The 19255-nt window shown below is 40.4% G+C and overlaps 1 protein-coding gene across 3 annotated transcripts in view; it reads right to left on the reverse strand.

Moving 5' to 3' along the window:
* The window catches only part of pxk (PX domain containing serine/threonine kinase), a 60431-nt gene that overhangs the window by 6141 nt on the left and 35035 nt on the right, over positions 1-19255 (reverse strand). The window contains exons 14-18 of one of the 3 annotated variants that reach the window (XR_013497470.1): positions 16130-16207; positions 13511-13597; positions 12906-12981; positions 9567-9623; positions 1035-1119 (exon numbers count right to left, since the gene is read on the reverse strand). Coding sequence is in view for 2 of the 3 variants with exons in the window: in XM_078209549.1 (XP_078065675.1) it covers positions 1103-1119; positions 9567-9623; positions 12906-12981; positions 13511-13597; positions 16130-16207 (315 nt within the window). In the remaining variant the exon portion in view is untranslated. The remainder of the gene's footprint in view (positions 1-1034; positions 1120-9566; positions 9624-12905; positions 12982-13510; positions 13598-16129; positions 16208-19255) is intronic. The other 2 variants (XM_078209549.1, XM_078209548.1) reach the window with 2 other exon arrangements.

Here is a 19255-nt window from a genome sequence, read left to right on the forward strand (position 1 = left end):
TAATTAACCATCGTCAGCCTTTCTCTCTTGCTGCAATCTAGGTTGTACTCACTCCTCCCTGCAACTCCCATGTGGAGACATGCAATCAGCTTTGCATCCCTCGGCACAGCACCAAACCAATCCTAATGAAAATCATGAGTGATACTGCTTAGTGGTCAGCCTTGAACTGAGCTTCCAACCATATCCTCTCCACCAGCAATTTATACCTCTGTAATATCACCCACTTCTGCTTGCGCCTCAGCCATTTACTGCTGAAGTCTTCTTGCAGGTCTTTGTTATCTCAGTAATCAATGTTCTGGTCATACTTTAGCCCCCACTCTGGAAACTTCCATCCAAAGCTCCTATTCCACACAAATCTGCTCTTCTCTGTTCCTGCTGATTTACATTGACCCCTGACCCACAAAGTTTTAATCTTATGTTTAAATCTTTCCATGGCCTAACTCCTTCCTATCTCTATAATTGCCCCCAGCCCTACAAACCTCTCCAAACACTGTTCCTTTGAATCCAGCCTCCTATGCAACTTCCTTTCCCCCATCACAGCACTGTGACTATGATTTCAGACACCCACTCATCACATTATGGAATTCCCTCTCTATACCCCACCCATTTCTCTACACCACACACACTTCCTCTAACACCTTCCATAAACCCCATCTTCAGGTCACCACTCCGATCCTTTTTAGGCAAGGCATCCATTTTTTCCTTACACATCTGAAGCACCCTGGGACATTTTCTCTTAACTCAAAGCTACCATATTATTGCAAGTTGCTGTTATTTGTATTCACTGTATAACCTCAAACAAAGAACTGCTGCACAGGAAGGGCCGCAGGAAGGTTATGAGACCCCTGGAACTGTATCCGAGCACGAAATATTGCTTTCACAACAGTGGGTAAAGGCAAGAAAATCAACAGGAAAAATAGAACAGATATAAATCATCTGCTTAGAAAAGAATTACCCCCGCTTCCCCAGTCCCCCACACAACCCTTTTCCCCCAACCAAGAGTGATTGGAATTGTTAAGAGCAAATTGATTCACCTTGACGACTGTGACCTCTTTCTGCAACCTTAAGTTTTAGGGTGGTTTACATTACCCCAAAGTCAGGTTCAAAATGGTGTGTGCTCTACAGCAAAGACAGCATAGAAAGAAAGAAGCAATAAGTCAATACCAAAAGGCATTCTGGACAATATACAAAATACAAATCATGACTTTCAGACAACTGATAGACACATTAAAGATAAAAGATACACAACTACTTATTACATGAAGTGTCACACAGTTCTGAGGTCTCTTCCTATCACATTTTACCATTACATTAAAAACAAAGTGTACTTAAAGGCAGACAATATAATTTAAAACACAAGCAGAATACTATGGATGCTGGAAATCTGAAATAAAAACAGAGGATACTGGAACCACTCAGATTGTCGATTTAAGGTTGATAACGTTTAGTTCTGATTAAAGATTGGTTTTAACCTGAAACATTAATGCTATTTCTCTCTCCACAAATCTATCTGACCTGCTGAGTATTACCAGTACTTTGTTTTTATCCCAGCCAGTAATGCCACTTTCAGGAAAGAAATGCAGAAAATCAGAAGAAAAAGGACATGCAAAACATTTTCACATACACAAACAAACATAATGAAGCAATATGTTGTCAAATACAATTCCTCGCAACACTACCATAATCCCAACTCCAGAGCATCAAAATTAACAGCTGAGAATACGCTCTCTTCCTAGTTAAACAAAATTGCTCTCCCCAGCTCCAATGGCTCCAGTATCTCTGTGCTATGATCCTTCATATATAACTCTAGATTCACAAAAGGTGAAACTGCCACTTCCCTGCAAAAATCCACTGGATAATAAAGAGTCACTAAGGTCTTCTGGCCATTTTAATCTCTTTACTCCCAAAAAGTTGGTGACAATGGATATTGAAAATGCTTCCCTCAAAACGCAATGGGCTTGGATATAGAACACCTTGCCCTACTGTCAACCATTCATTATGTTTGAGTTCAACAGTTACATAAAAATTGCATCAACTAGAACAGGAACCTAGGAGCAGGAGTAGGCTATTCATGCTATTGAGCCTGCTCCACCATTCAATACGAGTATGGCAGATTATCCATTTCAATGCTTTTTCCCCCACGCCATCCACAAATCTCTTTAGTCAATGGCATTTAGAAATTGGTCACTCTCGACCTTAAATATACACAATGACTGAGCTTCCACAGCCCTCTGGGTTAGAGAATTCCAAAGCTTCACAACCCTCCGAGTAATAAAATGTCTCCCAAGTGGTTTCCCCCTTACTTTGAAATTGTTCCCCCTGGTTCTAGATTCTCAGTCAAGGGAAACATCTTACCTGCGATTACCCTGTCTGTCCTTTTAAGCATTTTGTAGGTTTCAGCGAGGTCACCTCTTATTCTTCAAAACTATGAATACAGGCCCAGTTTCCCCAATCTCTTTTCATAGGACAGTCCTGGGAACAAGTCTAGTGAATCTTTGTTACACTCTCTCCAACATAATTTCCCATTCATCAATCCACGTTGACTATGCCCAAAGAGATGATTATTATCCAAGTGCCCATTTATCGCATCCTTTATTTTCCTTAATACGGATATAAGGCTAACAGGTCTGTAGTTCCATGTTTTCTCCCTCCCTTCTTAAATAGTGGAGTGACATTTGCCTAAGGTAAGACCACCAAAGCTGCACACAGTCCTCCAGGTGCAGTCTAACCAAGCTTCTATATAATTGAAGGAACTGAAGTGGCATGGTAGCACGGTGGTTAGCACTACTGCCTCACAGCGCCAGGGAAACAAGTTCAATTCCAGCCTTGGGTGACTGTCTGTGTGGAGTTGCACATTCTCCCCGTGTCTGTGTGGGTTTCCTCCAGGTGCTCCGATTTCCTCCCACACTCCAAAGATATGCAGGTTAGGTGCAATGGCCATGTTCAATTGCCATTTAGTATCAAGGGGATTAGCAGGTTAAATATGTGGGGTTACGGGGATAGAGCCTGGGTGGCATTGTTGTCAGTGTAGGCTGTATGGGCCGAATGGCCTCTTTCTGCACAGTAGGGATTCCATGATTATTCCTGTGTTCAAATCGTCTTGCGATAAAGGCCAACATATTAGCCTTCCGAACAGCTTGCTACACCTGCATGTTAACTTTCAGTGACTTATTGACAAGGACACCCAGGTCCTTTTGTACATCTACACTTTCTAATCTCCTATCATTTAAGAAATACTCTGCACATCTGCTCCTCCTACCAAAGTGGATAACCTCACTTTTCCACATTATATTCCATCTGCCATGTTTTTGCCCACTCACTAAGTCTGTGTAAATCCTCTTGAAGCCGCTTTACATCTTCCTCATAACACACAATCCCACTTAGCTTTGTGCCATCCACAAGCTTGGAAAAATTGCATTTGGTCCCCACATCCAAATCATTACTATATATTAAAAGTTAATGGTGTTAGCTGTGGCCTGAATACTGCTCCCTGTGGTACTCTACTAGTCACAGCCTGCCAATATGAGAATGACCCCTTTATGCCTATTCTGTTTTCTGCCTGTTAACCAATTCTTAATCCATGCTAGTGTATTACCTCCTATCCCATGTGCTTTCATGCTGAAAATCCAAGTATACGCCATCCACTGACTTCCCTTTATCAATTCTGTTAGTAACATCCTCAGAAAACCCCAACATGATTTCCCATTCATCAATCCAAGTTGACTATGCCCATCCAAGTGCCCATTTAATCGCATTCTTTATTTCCCCTAATACTGATATAAGGCTAACAGGTCTGTAGTTCCATGTTTTCTCCCTCCCTTCTTAAATAATGGAGTGACATTTACCAACTTCCAATCTGCAGTAACCATTCCAGAATCTATAGAATTTTGGAAGATGATCACTGATGCATCCACTATCTCCACATCGATCTCTTTCAACACATTGAGATGTCGGCCATCAGGTCCTGGGGACTTAGGAACCTTTAGTTCCGTTAATTTCTCCAGTACAGCCTTCTCCAATATAAATCTCCTTGATTCCTCATTCTCTATTCATATTCAATTTACACAATGCAGAACTAACATAAAATATAATTAGACTGAAGAAACACACAGACCGGTGGAATGGAACGTGACCTATTACTAAACTGTCTGATACTGAAGAAAAATAAATTACATGGTAGTCACCTGACATTAGATTATAGAACACTTTAGTTTTCCCATTTTTTCTCATCTCTGCATGCAGAGATTCCTGTAAAGCCAAAGTGATCAAATAGCCACTAGAAAGGAAAAGCAATTAGAAGAGGGGAAAAAGGAAGCAAATGCATTGTTTAAAATTTGCGAGTCAGATTTTAGGAAGTTACATGCTTGCTGAAAGATTTGTGCCATTAGCTTTACATGAAGCCAAATCTTATCTTCCACCATTAAGAATGAAGGACAGAAAATGCAACTGCAGTAATTACAATAATGGTGATTTCAACATGACTTTGAAAATTACAATAAACCCCCAAGGATTATATCAGTGCTTTAACACTAGTATTATGGAAGAGTGACTATTAAACTTAACTGTTTGAACACCTAAACAAAATTCATGACACAACATTAAAATTGGCAATGTGTTCCTGACACTTTGGTTTCAAGTAACCTATCAGCAATGAAAGTAAATAATTGATAAATTGTGTTTTCAGTGGGACAACGTATGGTAGATTCGTGCTGTAACATGTTTTGTGAAATAATGGGATAATGCATATGTTCACACTATATTCTGCACACAACATATTCCCTAATCAAGAGACACAAGATTGCACATCCTGGGCTATTCTCAACGGCTATACTCTTTATTATAGATAAACATCCCAAGATGCTTCAAGAGGGTGTAGTCATAAAAATAGATGGCAAACCAGAGGACTACATGAAAAAAGCTTAGTCAAAAAGATGGATTTTAAAAAAGAGTGGGAGGTGGAGGTATTCAAGGTCGAATAGGATGTCAAGATTGTGAAAAGCCTGGTTCAAAGGTAGGTGGGGAGGGGGTGAAATCAGTGCCAAGGATACAGTGTCCAAGGCAAGAGCTGAAGACTATGGCTTCGGTCTTCCCAATATTTGGGAAAGTCGTAGTTCATCCAATATTGAACATCAAACAATCAATCTTACAGCGTAGAGGCACTGAAGGGGTAGAGAGAGGTGGTGGAAAGGTAAGCTGACTCAGGTTTTCAGATGATGTCACTAGGGGTAGAATGCCAATTAGAAAATGAGTGATCCAAGGTTAAGAGAAGTTTAAAAGTAAAAGAGATGGAATTGAGATAAGCAGCCATTAACATTGAAACCAAGCAAAGATGGACCAAATGAGCTGTTCAGTGGAGAACAACCATTGCAGGATCATGTTTAATCATATCTTAGGTTGCAGAGGTCAAAGATAATGTACCACTGTCAGACAGCATGTAATTTGTGAATTTTGATAGGACCATTTCCGCGTAATAACAAGATACAGAAACCTAATAGGAGAGATTCAAACATAATGTGTGAAAAATGAACACAGATTTGGAAGGTGCCACAAGTTTAAGGACTTGGAAGAAAAGGGAGCTTGGAGAAACAGTTACTGAGCTCCTTTAAAAATATTCTCATACTTAGCTTTGTCAGTCCAAAAAAAACAATGACAGTTACTCATCTGACTGCCACTGTAATGGCAGAAGGTTTGTTGTCAATTAAGTAATTTCAGTTTATTTTAAAGTTCAGAGGTCTTGATATTGTCAAAGTTGTATTGTTTTATATTTGTACGCTGGAGGGCCTCACAAGTAGATATGATTATGTGCAATTATAACAAAACTGATCTCTAGTGACTACTGCAAATTCATGATGACTTGGAGAATTTGTATTAGGTTCCCAGCAGGGATAGTGATTCTTTATAAGACCATAAGACATAGGAGCGGAAGTAAGGCCATTCGGCCCATCGAGTCCACTCCACCATTCAATCATGGTTGATTTCAACTCCATTTACCCGCTCTCTCCCCATAGTCCTTAATTCCTCGAGAAATCAAGAATTTATCAATTTCTGTCTTGAAGACGCTCAACGTCTCGGCCTCCACAGCCCTCTGTGGCAATGAATTCCACAGACCTACCACTCTCTGGCTGAAGAAATTTCTCCTCATCTCTGTTCTAAAGTGACTCCCTTTTATTCTAAGGCTGTGCCCCCGCGTCCTAGTCTCCCCTGCTAATGGAAACAACTTCCCTACGTCCATCCTATCTAAGCCGTTCATTATCTTGTAAGTTTCTATTAGATCTCCCCTCAACCTCCTAAACTCCAATGAATATAATCCCACGATCCTCAGACGTTCATCGTATGTCAGGCCTACCATTCCTGGGATCATCCGTGTGAATCTCCGCTGGACCCGCTCCAGTGCCAGTATGTCCTTCCTGAGGTGTGGGGCCCAAAATTGCTCACAGTACTCCAAATGGGACCTAACCAGTGCTTTATAAAGCCTCAGAAGTACATCCCTGCTTTTGTATTCCAAGCCTCTTGAGATAAATGACAACATTACATTTGCTTTCTTAATTACGGACTCAACCTGCAAGTTTACCTTTAGAGAATCCTGGACTAGGACTCCCAAGTCCCTTTGCACTTTAGCATTATGAATTTTGTCACCGTTTAGAAAATAGTCCATGCCTCTATTCTTTTTTCCAAAGTGCAAGACCTCGCACTTGCCCACGTTGAATTTCATCAGCCACTTCTTGGACCACTCTCCTAAACTGTCTAAATCTTTCTGCAGCCTCCCCACCTCCTCAATACTACCTGCCCCTCCACCTATCTTTGTATCATCGGCAAACTTGGCCAGAATGCCCCCAGTCCCGTCATCTAGATCATTAATATATAAAGAGAACAGCTGTGGCCCCAACACTGAACCCTGCGGGACACCACTTGTCACCGGTTGCCATTCTGAGAAAGAACCTTTTATCCCAACTCTCTGCCTTCTGTCTGACAGCCAATCGTCAATCCATGTTAGTACCTTGCCTCGAATACCATGGGCCCTTATTTTACTCAGCAGTCTCCCGTGAGGCACCTTGTCAAAGGCCTTTTGGAAGTCAATAGCATATGATAGAATCCATGTTGTAATAACTAATTCAGTGACTAGTTAACGCTGCATCACCTGTGTGTCTAAGGGGCTGAAGTTTTAGAGTTGGGAGAAGAAGTGCAAAATATTGTTGATCTTCCATTAGTAGAGGAAAAATAGCAGCTTCTGTGTTCCTGACGTAAGTGTGTAGTTCTGGCTCAGTAGAGTGAATATTGCAGTTAAGAAACAATTATCTTGTGTAATAGTCAAATTAGCAAAGTAAATTGACCATAAACTGAACTGGACCAGCCTTACAGTGATTACAAAAGCAAGTGAGAGGCTGGGAATTCTGTGGCAAGTAACTTTTCTCTCAACTCCCCAAAGCCTGAACACTATTTACAAGGCACAAGTCAGGAGTTAAAACTTTAAACTTTTAGGAGTGTGATGGAATGCTCTTCATTTGCCTGAATGAGTGTGGTTCCAACACACTCAAGAAGCTTGACACCATCCACAATAAAGCAGCCTCATCCACCACCTTAAACATTTAGTCCCTTCCCACTGATGCAAAGTGGCAGCAGTGTGTACTATCTACAAGATGCACTGCAGCAACTTGCCAAGGCCCTGCAATGGCACCCTCCAAACCCACTTCTGCCATCTACATGAAGAATGGCGACAGGCAAATGGGAATATCACCACTTGCAAGTTGCCCTGCAAATCACACATTGTCCTGACTCAAAACTATATTGCCATTTTTTCCACTGTCACTGAACCCTGGAACACTAACAGCATTGTGGCTGTACAAACACTAAATGGACTGCAGCAGTTCAAGAAGGTGGCTCATAGATAAATAGAAGCTTTTACCTCAGTTTGAAAAAAAATCATAAGTTAATAAACTTGCAATAAATTTTCAAACCTTGACATTGCTATTGTGTATATTTATAAAAGAGTTGCACATGAACATTTGTTTTTCCTTCAGCGTTATCTTTATAATTTCTTTTACCTCATTTTTTCTAGTTTCAAACTGCTTCCACAGTCTGAACAGCTCCAGTTTAGTTAAAAGCTTGTCAACAGAAAACCAATTACACTGTTTTACTCAACTAAGTGCTGAAAAATCACATCTGCAAAATTGGTGTGTTTGAATTTGGCAGAAGTGGTGCCCTTAAAATAATTCACTCATTGGTGGATATATCCTAAGTTCACCAATGAGAAAGTATTGCTGAAAGTAGGCCTTTCAGAAAAGCTGCCCTTCCCACCAAATATAGGGACAGAAGTAGGCTATTCAATTGTTATTCAATTAGATCATGGCTGATTAATACCTTAACTGCATTTATCCATCTTTGTCACATCTCCCTTAATATATTTACCGAACGAAAAAAATCAATCTCAATCCTGAAAAATTCAATTTACCCAGCCTCTACTGCATTTTGGGGAAGGAGTTCCAGATTTTCATTCCCTTTGTGTGTGTGAGTAAAAGCTACATGACTTCATTCCTAAATTCACTCCTTTTGTTCCAGAATCCTCACCAGAATACCGTTACCATTTTAAAAAACTTTGATTAGATCACTCCTCAAACCTTCTAAACTAAAGAGCGTGCAAAGCAATTTTAAACAACCTGTTCCCACGATTTAATCCTTTAAGTCCCGGTTTCATCCTGGTGAATCTGAACTGTACCAGTTTCTATTCAATACTGAATAATCCTGAATAAAACCTTATATAGGTACAGAGGAGATGTCAGAGGTAAGTTTTTCACTCAGAGGGTGGTGGGTGAGTGGAATCGGCTGCCGTCAGTGGTGGTGGAGGCAAACTCGATAGGGTCTTTTAAGAGACTTCTGGATGAATACATGGGACTTAATAGGATTGAGGGTTATAGGTAAGCCTATATATAAGCCTGGGTAGGTAGGGACATGACCGACGCAACTTGTGGGCCGAAGGGCCTGTTTGTGCTGTATTTTTTCTATGTTCTATATACACAAAAACAAGAAAGAGAGGGAGCAAAAAAGAGCATGAATGAGTACCAGAACCAATTCCAGTGGTTCACCTTCCAATAAACGCTGCTTGGTGTCCAGTGAGACAATCATTGCATTATAGATTGAGCTGCAACATAAGTTCATTACTTAGAAGGGATGCATTCTATAAAGTGGTACGGTAAATTGGCAGATGCTTCCTACTTACCCTTGAAGGCAATTATGATTGAAATACAAGTTCCTATCTTCTTTAGTAATGTCAATATTAAAACATCCGCAAAAATATTTCAGATACTATACTGATTACTCACAAATAAAGTTAAGTAACATGTTAACGTTCTAGGTGGGGAAACTCTACTCTAACTTTTGTAATTACAAAACGCTGAAACAACAATTTAATGTCTTTTGAGTCATAATACCCTTAGTTGAACTGATGATATCGAGTTTCAATTTTGAATAAAAAAGTTTATATATTGCTAAAGATAATATGCTAACATACAGTAATTATTAGTACCATGGTTATACTTGTCACTTTCATGTTAAGAAACACTTTTACCTACCGGTTGATGGAGGAGTAGGTGAAGATGGTGATGTTAGAGGAGAGCTAGCGCCAGAGCCTGGAGGGAAAATTATAGGGATGAATGAAACTGTTTACAGAGCACATTGATAAAATGAATATTTTGATGCATAATAGGTTTACAATATGCTGAAGGAACTACCAAAGGGGTCAGCAATCTAGCTTTTCCTTAATTTTCAGAAACATTTCTCCCCATGCTTCACATTGCTACAAATCTGTATAATGGTTAATTCTGTCTGAGAGAAGGCACTCGTTTCCATGTTGTGCCTGTTGCAGTTCATCTGTGTCATGTTTATAGTGTGTACAAGGCTGAATTCTGTACAGGTCACACAAATGAAATACCTGCAAAATCGGTAATGAAAAACGTCTAATAAAAAGTTAAATTCATTACCAGCAACAAATAGAACAAAAACTTGATTCAATATTGTCATCAAATGACTTTCTTTGGATCAGCATCATGCACCCTTCCTATGTAACCATGTGCTACCAAGTTAACCTCTGGGCAGTAATTCACAAAAATAAAGATGAACAGTAACTGTTTTTCTTCATCTTTTCTCTTTGCCTTTCACAAATATATTTATTGTCAAACTCTTGGCTTAATAAGTAAAATTATAGAATTAGAATCTGAATTAGAACTAAAACTAATTCCCAGAGAGTTTTAATTTTATAGTCTTGCTCCCCCTTAAAATAAATCATTTTTAAAGGCGTACTGAAGAAAAGAAGCATGAACAAGCCCTCAATGAATACCTTAAATGTCAACACCTCGAGAGCCAGCTGTGAGTCCCTTGGTAACACACACACATCTCAGAAGATTCTCTGGGGTTTGAGCACAAAAATAAAGGCTGTACCGAGGGAGTACTGAACTGACAGAGATGCCGAGTGAGATTCCCCGGCCTCCCAGCCACGTGTTTCCCGCCAGTAGGAGGTGGTGCGTTGTTTGCTAGCGGTGGGATCTCTGGTCCTGCCGCAGTCAATGGGAATTCCCACTGACGTCCGCCAGGAAATCTTTGGGGGGAGGTGCATTGCCGGCGGGACCGGAGAATCTCGCCGGTGTGAATGGCTGGAGAATTCCGGCCGCCAGCTTTCAGATTAGATATTAACATAAAAGATCCCTCAGAGCTATTTTGACGGGCAGAGTGCATCCCCGTACCCAGGGCACTACCCAGCCCTCAATCAAAATCACTAACGTAGATTTATTTGCCCATGATCACATTTCTGTTCCAGGGGGGTTTGGTGTGCGTATAAATTGGCTGCTCCTACATTCACACCAGTGACTACACGTCAAAAGTACTTCACTCGCTGAAAATCACTCTGGACACTCTAGGGTCATGAAAGGCAGTATAGAACTCCAAATCCTTCTTTAAATTAATGAAGCCTTTGAAATACTTCCTTAAATATTACTGAATTAAACCTCGGTACTATTCGCTCAAGTTGATTAATAAAGGAGTGTTAACAACTATTAGCATAAGAAATAAGGAGAGGAGTGGACCACATAGCCCATCGAGCCTGCCATTCATGGCTAATCTTGGGCCTCAACTCATTTTCCTGCCCGTTCTCCAGATCCCTTAATTCCGAGACCCCAAAACTCTGTGCCTTAAAATGTATTAATCAATGGAGAATCCACAACACTCCTGAGGTAGACAATTCTTCGGATTCACATCGCCTTGAGTGAAATAATTTCTCTGCATCCAAATCCTAAATGATTGGCCACTTAAGCTGAGACAGTGCCCCTGTGTTTTAGGTGTCCTAACTAATAGAAATAATCTCTCAGTGTCCACCCTGTCAAGCCCCTTCAGAACTCTGCACGTTTCAGTGGGACCACCTCTCATTCTTCTAAACACCAGAGAAAATAAGCCCAATTTACCCAGCCTCTGGTCATAGGACAATCCCTCAGGGACTAATTTAGTGAACCTTTGCTTTACAAAGTGGGACAAATTGGCTCACATCAGATTTCACCTTTCCATTCATAAATGGTTGACAATAGGTCAGGACCGGCACTAACAATATTTTCTCTTACCTGGGATGGGACATTGCATCATCAAAAGCCATGACAAAAATGTAAAAATCTACTCAGTCACAACAGACTAGTCCAAATCAGCAACAATGAGTGATGTGTCCACTACATTGACCTATCATTCAAATCCCTGCAACTCTATGATCCAAGTTGTAATCTAGTTCAGATTGATGACATGAAGACTTTCTTTAAGTTGATGCCCAAGAAAATTCTCTACCGACCTCCCTACCTCACACAGAAGTTAACTGAAATCATCTGATGCTGCAATCATCTAAGTTCATCTTCACTAGTAACTTCGGGCTGCTTTGTGCATAACTTTATAGGATTATAGAATCCTTACAGTGCAGAAGAGGCCATTCGGCCCATCAACTCTGCACTGACTCTCTGACATAGAATCTTACTCAGGCCCACCCCCATCCCCCCACACATTTTCCATGGCTAATCCATCTAACCTACATACTAAGGGGCAATTATGTTAATGTTAAATTTACCTATACTGCCCACAGTACCAAAGGTGCCATCTGACAATTGCCACATTCCATACAGTGAATATACTGGTGCTTCTCAAACAAACCCCAAACCCTTATCTGCTTGGTCCATATAACTTGGCATCATACTCCTTAACTCTATTCAACAAGTCCACCAGTCTGGAAAAACTTATTTCTTCTTTTGGTGCATATAATTTCACCATTCAGTAGAATTCTGGCATATTATTTCACTTCTAGATATTACATTGCATTGCCAATCTCTATCTTTTGAGAAAGGATTCTCATTTGGGTAAGTAGACAGTAGGCATTGAGAATGAACTGTTTTGTAAAATGCTTTTGCAGGCACAGTGGTTAGCACTGCTGCCTCACAGCACTAGGGACCCGGGTCCGATTCCGGCCTCGGGTCACTGTCTGTGTGGAGTCTGCACGTTCTCCCCGTGTCTGTGTGGGTTTCCTCCGGGTGCTCCAGTTTTCTTCCACAGTCCAAAGATGTGCGGGTTAGGCGGATTGGCCATGCTAAATTGTCCATTAGTGTCAGGGGGATTAGCAGGGTAAATGTGTGGGGTTACAGGGATAGGGCCGCGGTGGGATTGTGGTCGGTGCAGGCTCGATGGGCCAAACGGCCTCCTTCTACACTGTAGGGATTCTATGATTTAATTAATGCCACGATGGTCAGTAGCTCCATTTGAAAATTATCCTAAGAGGTTAATCAAAGAATTCTCCAGTGTTTTAACTGTTGAAAATAACTCCTGAAGACAGATCTTCCTTTACTGAACTTGAACTGATTACCAGATGTAATTTCAATTTTAAAAATGCCTACCAGAGTTTACATTGTTTGAGTTGCTGCTTTTAGCTGAGACATCCACTTCATTTTCAGTTACGGACTGTTTTGACTTCTGCTTGTGAGAAAAAGCATGTATTTAAAAAGAATGCAAAACACTTATGCAGTACAACTATACCAGACATCATGCAACCAGAGAAACAGCAAACTTCAATGTATCGTGCAATGCTCATTAAAAATGAACATGCAGTAAAGCAGATGAAAATATAAAGTACAGATAGCTGCAAATTAATTCAAAAAGCTTTTAAAGAACAAGTAAAACGATGTAACTAGACCTCTATTGAACCAATTTTTGTTACCTTGGCTTGCTACAATAAAAGGACAAAGAAGTTTCATTATTTAAGAAACAAAGCCACAGCTTTATAGACTTTTAGAACAAAAATTACAAAATATTTATATCAAAATATTAAATATAACCATAACTAAATAATGACATTATTGCCTTATTTATAATTCTAGTAAACAGTATAAATTCTATAATTTCTCTTTACAAGGTGTTCAGTTCAAATCATATTTTTACCAAAACATTATTTTAAAATTCTGTAACTGGGACAATAATCAAAATTTTTTTTTAATTAATTTACCTTCCGTGCTAAAATCTTCCTCCTCTTCTTCTCTTCCTCTGAGGCATGATGAGACTGTGCCCGTGCCAGCCTTTTATGCCGGTGAATCTTTTGGAATAAAGACAAATGGAAAATTTAGCTCTTGGTAGCAAATAATATGTCGATAGTGTTCCAATCATCATACCAGTGTGTCTGACCTACTGGCAGATGCAAAACTAAGGTATTAGAACTTTGTGTTTTTCTCCTATCAACACTTCCTCTAATCAAATGAGATGGTAGGAAATATTTTAACAACCTTTGCCCTGCTATACCAGGGTGATAGCTGAAGTGACATCTACATTACATACTGCTGCACAGCCACTACATCGGCCCTTCTGCTGGGTGGCCGCACGCACACATACGCTAGCAAAATTCAGCCCTCAATATACATCAGGCCTCTCAGCAAAATGTTCGCTTTGTCAGCCGGCCAACTGATAATTGACTTCTTTCCTATTGCACTTGGACCGTTTAGTTATCCTTCAAAACATGCAGAGGTATTTGTAAAATCATTTACAATGCAAACAAATGGGAGTCTAACATTTTCCTCTTCACTCAATTCTTTCCTTTACGTCTCCTTTTCTAAAGACAGTGACTCGGGCTGGTTCACGGTGCTATGGGTGCTGGCCAGCCATTCATTTTGTATGAATTTAGATAAAGAAAGGTGGCAGGCTTTTCAATGATGATGAAGCAAGCCTAATCCTGACCGCAATTTACCAACATGCACTTTCTAACAATAACATTTAAGATGAGGAACCCTAGCTGATTGCTCCCCTTCCTGGTCCAAGGGCATAAAGACCAGTTTAAGCACTTTTACATCTAGTTTTGCCAAGCTGATTTATAAATATTCCCTACTTACTCAGCAATAATTGCACGTATAAAAATGGACATTTAAATCAAATTAGAAATTTCCGAGAAATAGTGAGTTTCTGAGCATTGCTGCAGTATTCCTACATGAAAATGAAGATCTGAAAGATACATCCGACTACTGATTAACAATCTTGAGTGTGGGTGCTACTGTTTCATAACATATTAGCAAGTTTCAGAAATTTTCACATGCTCATGCGGAAAGTGGTCTTTTATTAAATAGATTAAAACTATTAGAAACCTATTAACATAAAAAATTAACCCACAGAAATCGTGTATGCTGCAGCTGCAATTTACAACCAAAACCTACTTCAAAGTACCTGGTATAATCAGGAATATTTTCTACTTCAATCCCACACCAGAGATGTTTGAAATAAAGGAATGCTTGTCTTGATACTTTTATCACTTTAGATATGGATTGTAAAATCAGAGATTTATATGAGGTTGTTATATACAGCGTGATGCAAATATCACATTAGCTACAATTCTGGAAAAGACAGTCTTGTCCACGTTACTCTTGGCACAGAGACCAAATCAGCCAGAAACAAAACCTGATGTCACTTGCAGTCTAACCACGCAATAAAATTTGACCCAGTCAGGTGATACTCAGGCAGAGACCAAGCACATCACCATCAACCTGATGTCCTTTGACACGAATCCCCAAAACAGAATCTGAAAACACCTTTAAAAAAAAGTGCAGATGCAATCAAAATTATATTTCTATATATTGTGAATAAATTTCGACAATAGGTTGCAAGGGAGATATGCACTTTAGGTTTGAAATGACATTTGCTCTTGCAGTCATGGCATAATTTCAACGCCAAATTCTCCCCAAAGAATTCTAAGCGTCGAATTCATGTGAAAACTGGAGTAATTCACACTTTTTTTAAAGTGGGAGTTCAGAGAAGAATCTCCCACATTTTGTGCACTGCAGAGGTCACTAGTGTGTGTATCATTAAATTTCAGGGGACGAGGCCTATTCCCGCTGACAAGGCCGGCAACATGGCACTGAGAAGGCCACGGCGCATGCGCTGATTTGTCAGTGCCGAAATCGCCGCATGCGCAGTAGCTCTACACTGCTGGCCTCCCGATTGCCCGCCAACTCGACTGCTGGCCAGCCCCGCAACCCCCCCACCCACAGCCTTATTGCTGCACCCCCCCCCCCGACCATCAGGCCCTGCCCCTATAAGCCCTCCCCCTTGGCACTGCCCCATGCCTGATGGACAGTGCCAATGTGCCCCCTGAGCATTGACACTTTGCTCCTTGGGCAGTGCCAGGGGACCAGGCTGGCACTGCAAAGATTCCAATGCCCAGGGGCACCCGACCCTCTTTTGGGGGGGGGGGGGGGGGGGGCCTGATTGTCTCTCTCTCCCCCCCCCCCCCTTCACTCCAGCAAGGTCAGGCCGCTAGTTCTTCGTTAGTGGGTAGCTATTGTAATCCCTGCTGGAGTCCCGGAGATTTTAGTCCCAGGCCCACTAATCACTTTAAATTGTATTAAAATGACTGTTTAGATGGTCTTTGCGCCTTCCCACTGATTTCCAGCGCGGAGCTGCTGCCAGCGGGGCACGGACGCATGCGCGAACCCCATGAATCAGTCGACACAAGAATCTCCCTACCTGCTGCGCTAAAAATATAGCGCAGCAGGATGGGAGAATCGCCCCCCTCCTCCCCAGACATATTATTGACTTGTAACACTATAGTCTGTGTTACTTTCTTCAAAGTAATCATTTAACTCACAGCTTTCTGTTCTTCATTTAGCCTTTCCTCCATGCACTCCTTTGCTGTTTTTAAAGCTTCCTTCAGCTTAGTCGGCATCTGTTACAAAAAATAAAATTTCAAACACTAAACACATCGTCGATTTCCTTTTTCAGCCTTTACACATATAAATGGCATTTATTTAAACTGCTTTCCTTGGAAAGAAATACCAATTTCCCTAAAAATGAAAATTAAGTTCCACTTTGTCATTTTTGTAAATCATCAACAACTGAAACTGAAATTTTTTTACATCCATATTTCTACTTACATTTGACTGACATGCTTTTTCAAAGTTAAAAGCATAGGAACAGGAACATACCATTAATTCCCATGGGCTTCAAATAAGAAATGGTTATTCTGTACTTCAACCTTTGTTCCATATCTCCTGATACCCTCATCTTACAAAAATGTATCCGCCTTAGTCATGAAAATTTCAATTGATTCTGCATTTAAAGCCTTTTGGGGCCAAGTGAGTTCCAGATTTTCACCACCACATGTAAAGTAAAAGTACTTCCTTAGCAGATGGAAATGAACTTTCTGTGCGTTGTGGAGAACCATCTTGGATTTGATGATATGATTCATTATAATGCAAACTGAATGCTTGGTGGCAGCTTCATAAGATTTATACAGAACCCTGCGACCAACAAGAACAATGAACCCCCTGCAATAATTGAGATGGAGCAATGTTAAAAAAAGATAACTATTCGATAGGTTTTACTGCACGCAAGGAAATATTATTGGAAAAAGTAATCATTGAATACAATATACTATATGGATAGTCATTCAAAAATAGTGCTTCAATTTACCGTAAAGTATTTTTAGACTGAAAGTTTTTAGAATTTTTAGAACGGGCAGCACGGTCGCGCAGTGGTTAGCACTGCTGCTTCACAGCTCCAGGGTCCCGGGTTCGATTCCCGGCTCGAGTCACTGTCTGTGTGGAGTTTGCACATTCTCCTCGTGTCTGCGTGGGTTTCCTCCGGGTGCTCCGGTTTCCTCCCACAGTCCAAAGATGTGCGGGTTAGGTTGATTAGCCAGGTTAAAAATTGTCCATTAGAGTCCTGAGATGCGTAGGTTAGAGGGATTAGTGGGTAAATATGTGGGGGTAGAGCCTGGGTGGGATTGTGGTCGGTGCAGACTCGATGGGCCGAATGGCCTCTTTCTGTACTGTAGGGTTTCTATGATTTCTATGTAAAGTATTTTTCTTCATGATTAGAGGAGATCCACTGAACATAGTTTTTGCAAAATACGAGCAATAGCTAAGAAATTGCATTCCTAGAATATAGTGAGAGCTCAAATTGCCTTCAAGTTAAAATATTTCACTAGAATGTACCAGAAACATATTAAAATCTGTTATGTTATGGCTTTGATGCATTAGAGAATTTAAAGCAACACATTTAACAACACAGAAATGATTCAAACAAAACAATAGCTAGCAATTATTAAAAGTAATGATGCCTGAAACTTACAGGCTCATCTTCAATCACTTATACAGCTGACATTTGTACTTTCAACTTGGGAAACTATTTCAGTAGTAGGTAACACCACAGTAAGAGTGACACAGAATTCACCACCGATGCATTTACCTCCTTAATAAATTGTAACCTGCCTTTATTTCTATGGAGAGAACAAGGGAGCTAAAATGGAAAAAATTAAAACAAAAATGCTGGAAATACTCAGCAGGTCAGACAGCACCTGTGGAGAGAACAAGTGTTAACATTTCACCTCGAGCTGACCTTGCATTTCTATTTTTCTCCAGTTCTAATATAAGAATTTTTAGGGCAGTGGAAGGGGAGTGAGAACAGAAAAACAAAAGAGAAGGTCTGTGATAGGGTGGAGGGCAAGAGAGATTAACAAAAGATTTCATGATAAAATAGCCAAAGAGAGTAGTAGCAGATATAGTGAAGAAACAAAGATTGTGCCCAAATGAGGCAAGAATGGCTATATAACCATTGAATACAGTGGGAAGGGATAAAAGAAACAAGATAAGACCAATCTCAGCAAAACAGAGAAATAGAAACATACAGAACAAGATGGAGGCCGAGCTGTACTATCTAGGGTTGTTGAATGTGTTGAGTTCAGAAGGTGCTGAGTGCCGAGTCAAAAAAGAAGATGGTGTTCCTCAAGCTTGTGTTGGATTCATTGGAGTACCAAAGCAGGCCATGGACAGAAACGTCAGAGTAGAAGCTAGGTGGAGAATTAAAACTACAAGCAACCAGAGATCAGAGTCAAGTTGCAGACTTAACGGAGGTATGATGTAGTCACTCAGTCTGTGTTTGATCCCTCCAATGATTGGGTGACCGCTCTGCACTCATTTCAATGCATTCTTTTTTTCCTTATTACCACACTCTTGGCTTTTTCATCTTGAAATCTCGCGTTACATCATCTCCCCTGCCCTCCATCTTATCACAGACCTTCCATTTTATTCTTCCTGCCACCTCATTCCTTCCACCGGATTAAAATCCTTCCACCGGGTTAAAAACCCTTACATCTCTGTCCTTCTGTTTGATGAAAGTTCATCTCAATCTGAAACATTAACTCTGTTTTTCTCCACAGATTTCCACCGACCGCACTATTACGTTTTTGAACTAAAATGCAAGTGTTGGGAGGCACCATTGATTTTTTAAATTCACACAGTTCACTTGTTATTTTCATAATGGCTTGGCTAAGGAAGGAAGTGATAAAGATTTCTATTGCCTTAACACTAAATCTGTCATTGGGATTGTTACAATTATATTAAAAAACATAGCTAGCATGCCTTCCCCATGTCCTAGCAGATCATTTAAACCTGTAAAGAACCTAGAATGTATAGAATACAGAAAGTGGAACAAACTACCACAAGGAATAGCTGAGTCAAATAGTATAAATACATTTAAAGGAAAGGAGTTAAGCATGAGGGGAAAAGGAATAGAAGGTAGTGATGACAGGATTTGAAGAAGAGGGACCAGAGAAGCCTTGTGTGAAGCATGAGAATTGGGATAGAGCAGTTGGGCCAAAAGGCCTATTTATGTACTGCAGACTTAATGTAACTTGTCAAAACTGATTAGAAAACAACCTATCATAGTTTTAAGAAGGGGCACTTAGATTTGATTCAATTCCACCGAAAAATGT

The sequence above is a fragment of the Mustelus asterias genome, chromosome 3 (assembly GCF_964213995.1).
Source record: "Mustelus asterias chromosome 3, sMusAst1.hap1.1, whole genome shotgun sequence".
NCBI classification, from domain to species: Eukaryota; Metazoa; Chordata; class Chondrichthyes; order Carcharhiniformes; family Triakidae; genus Mustelus; species Mustelus asterias.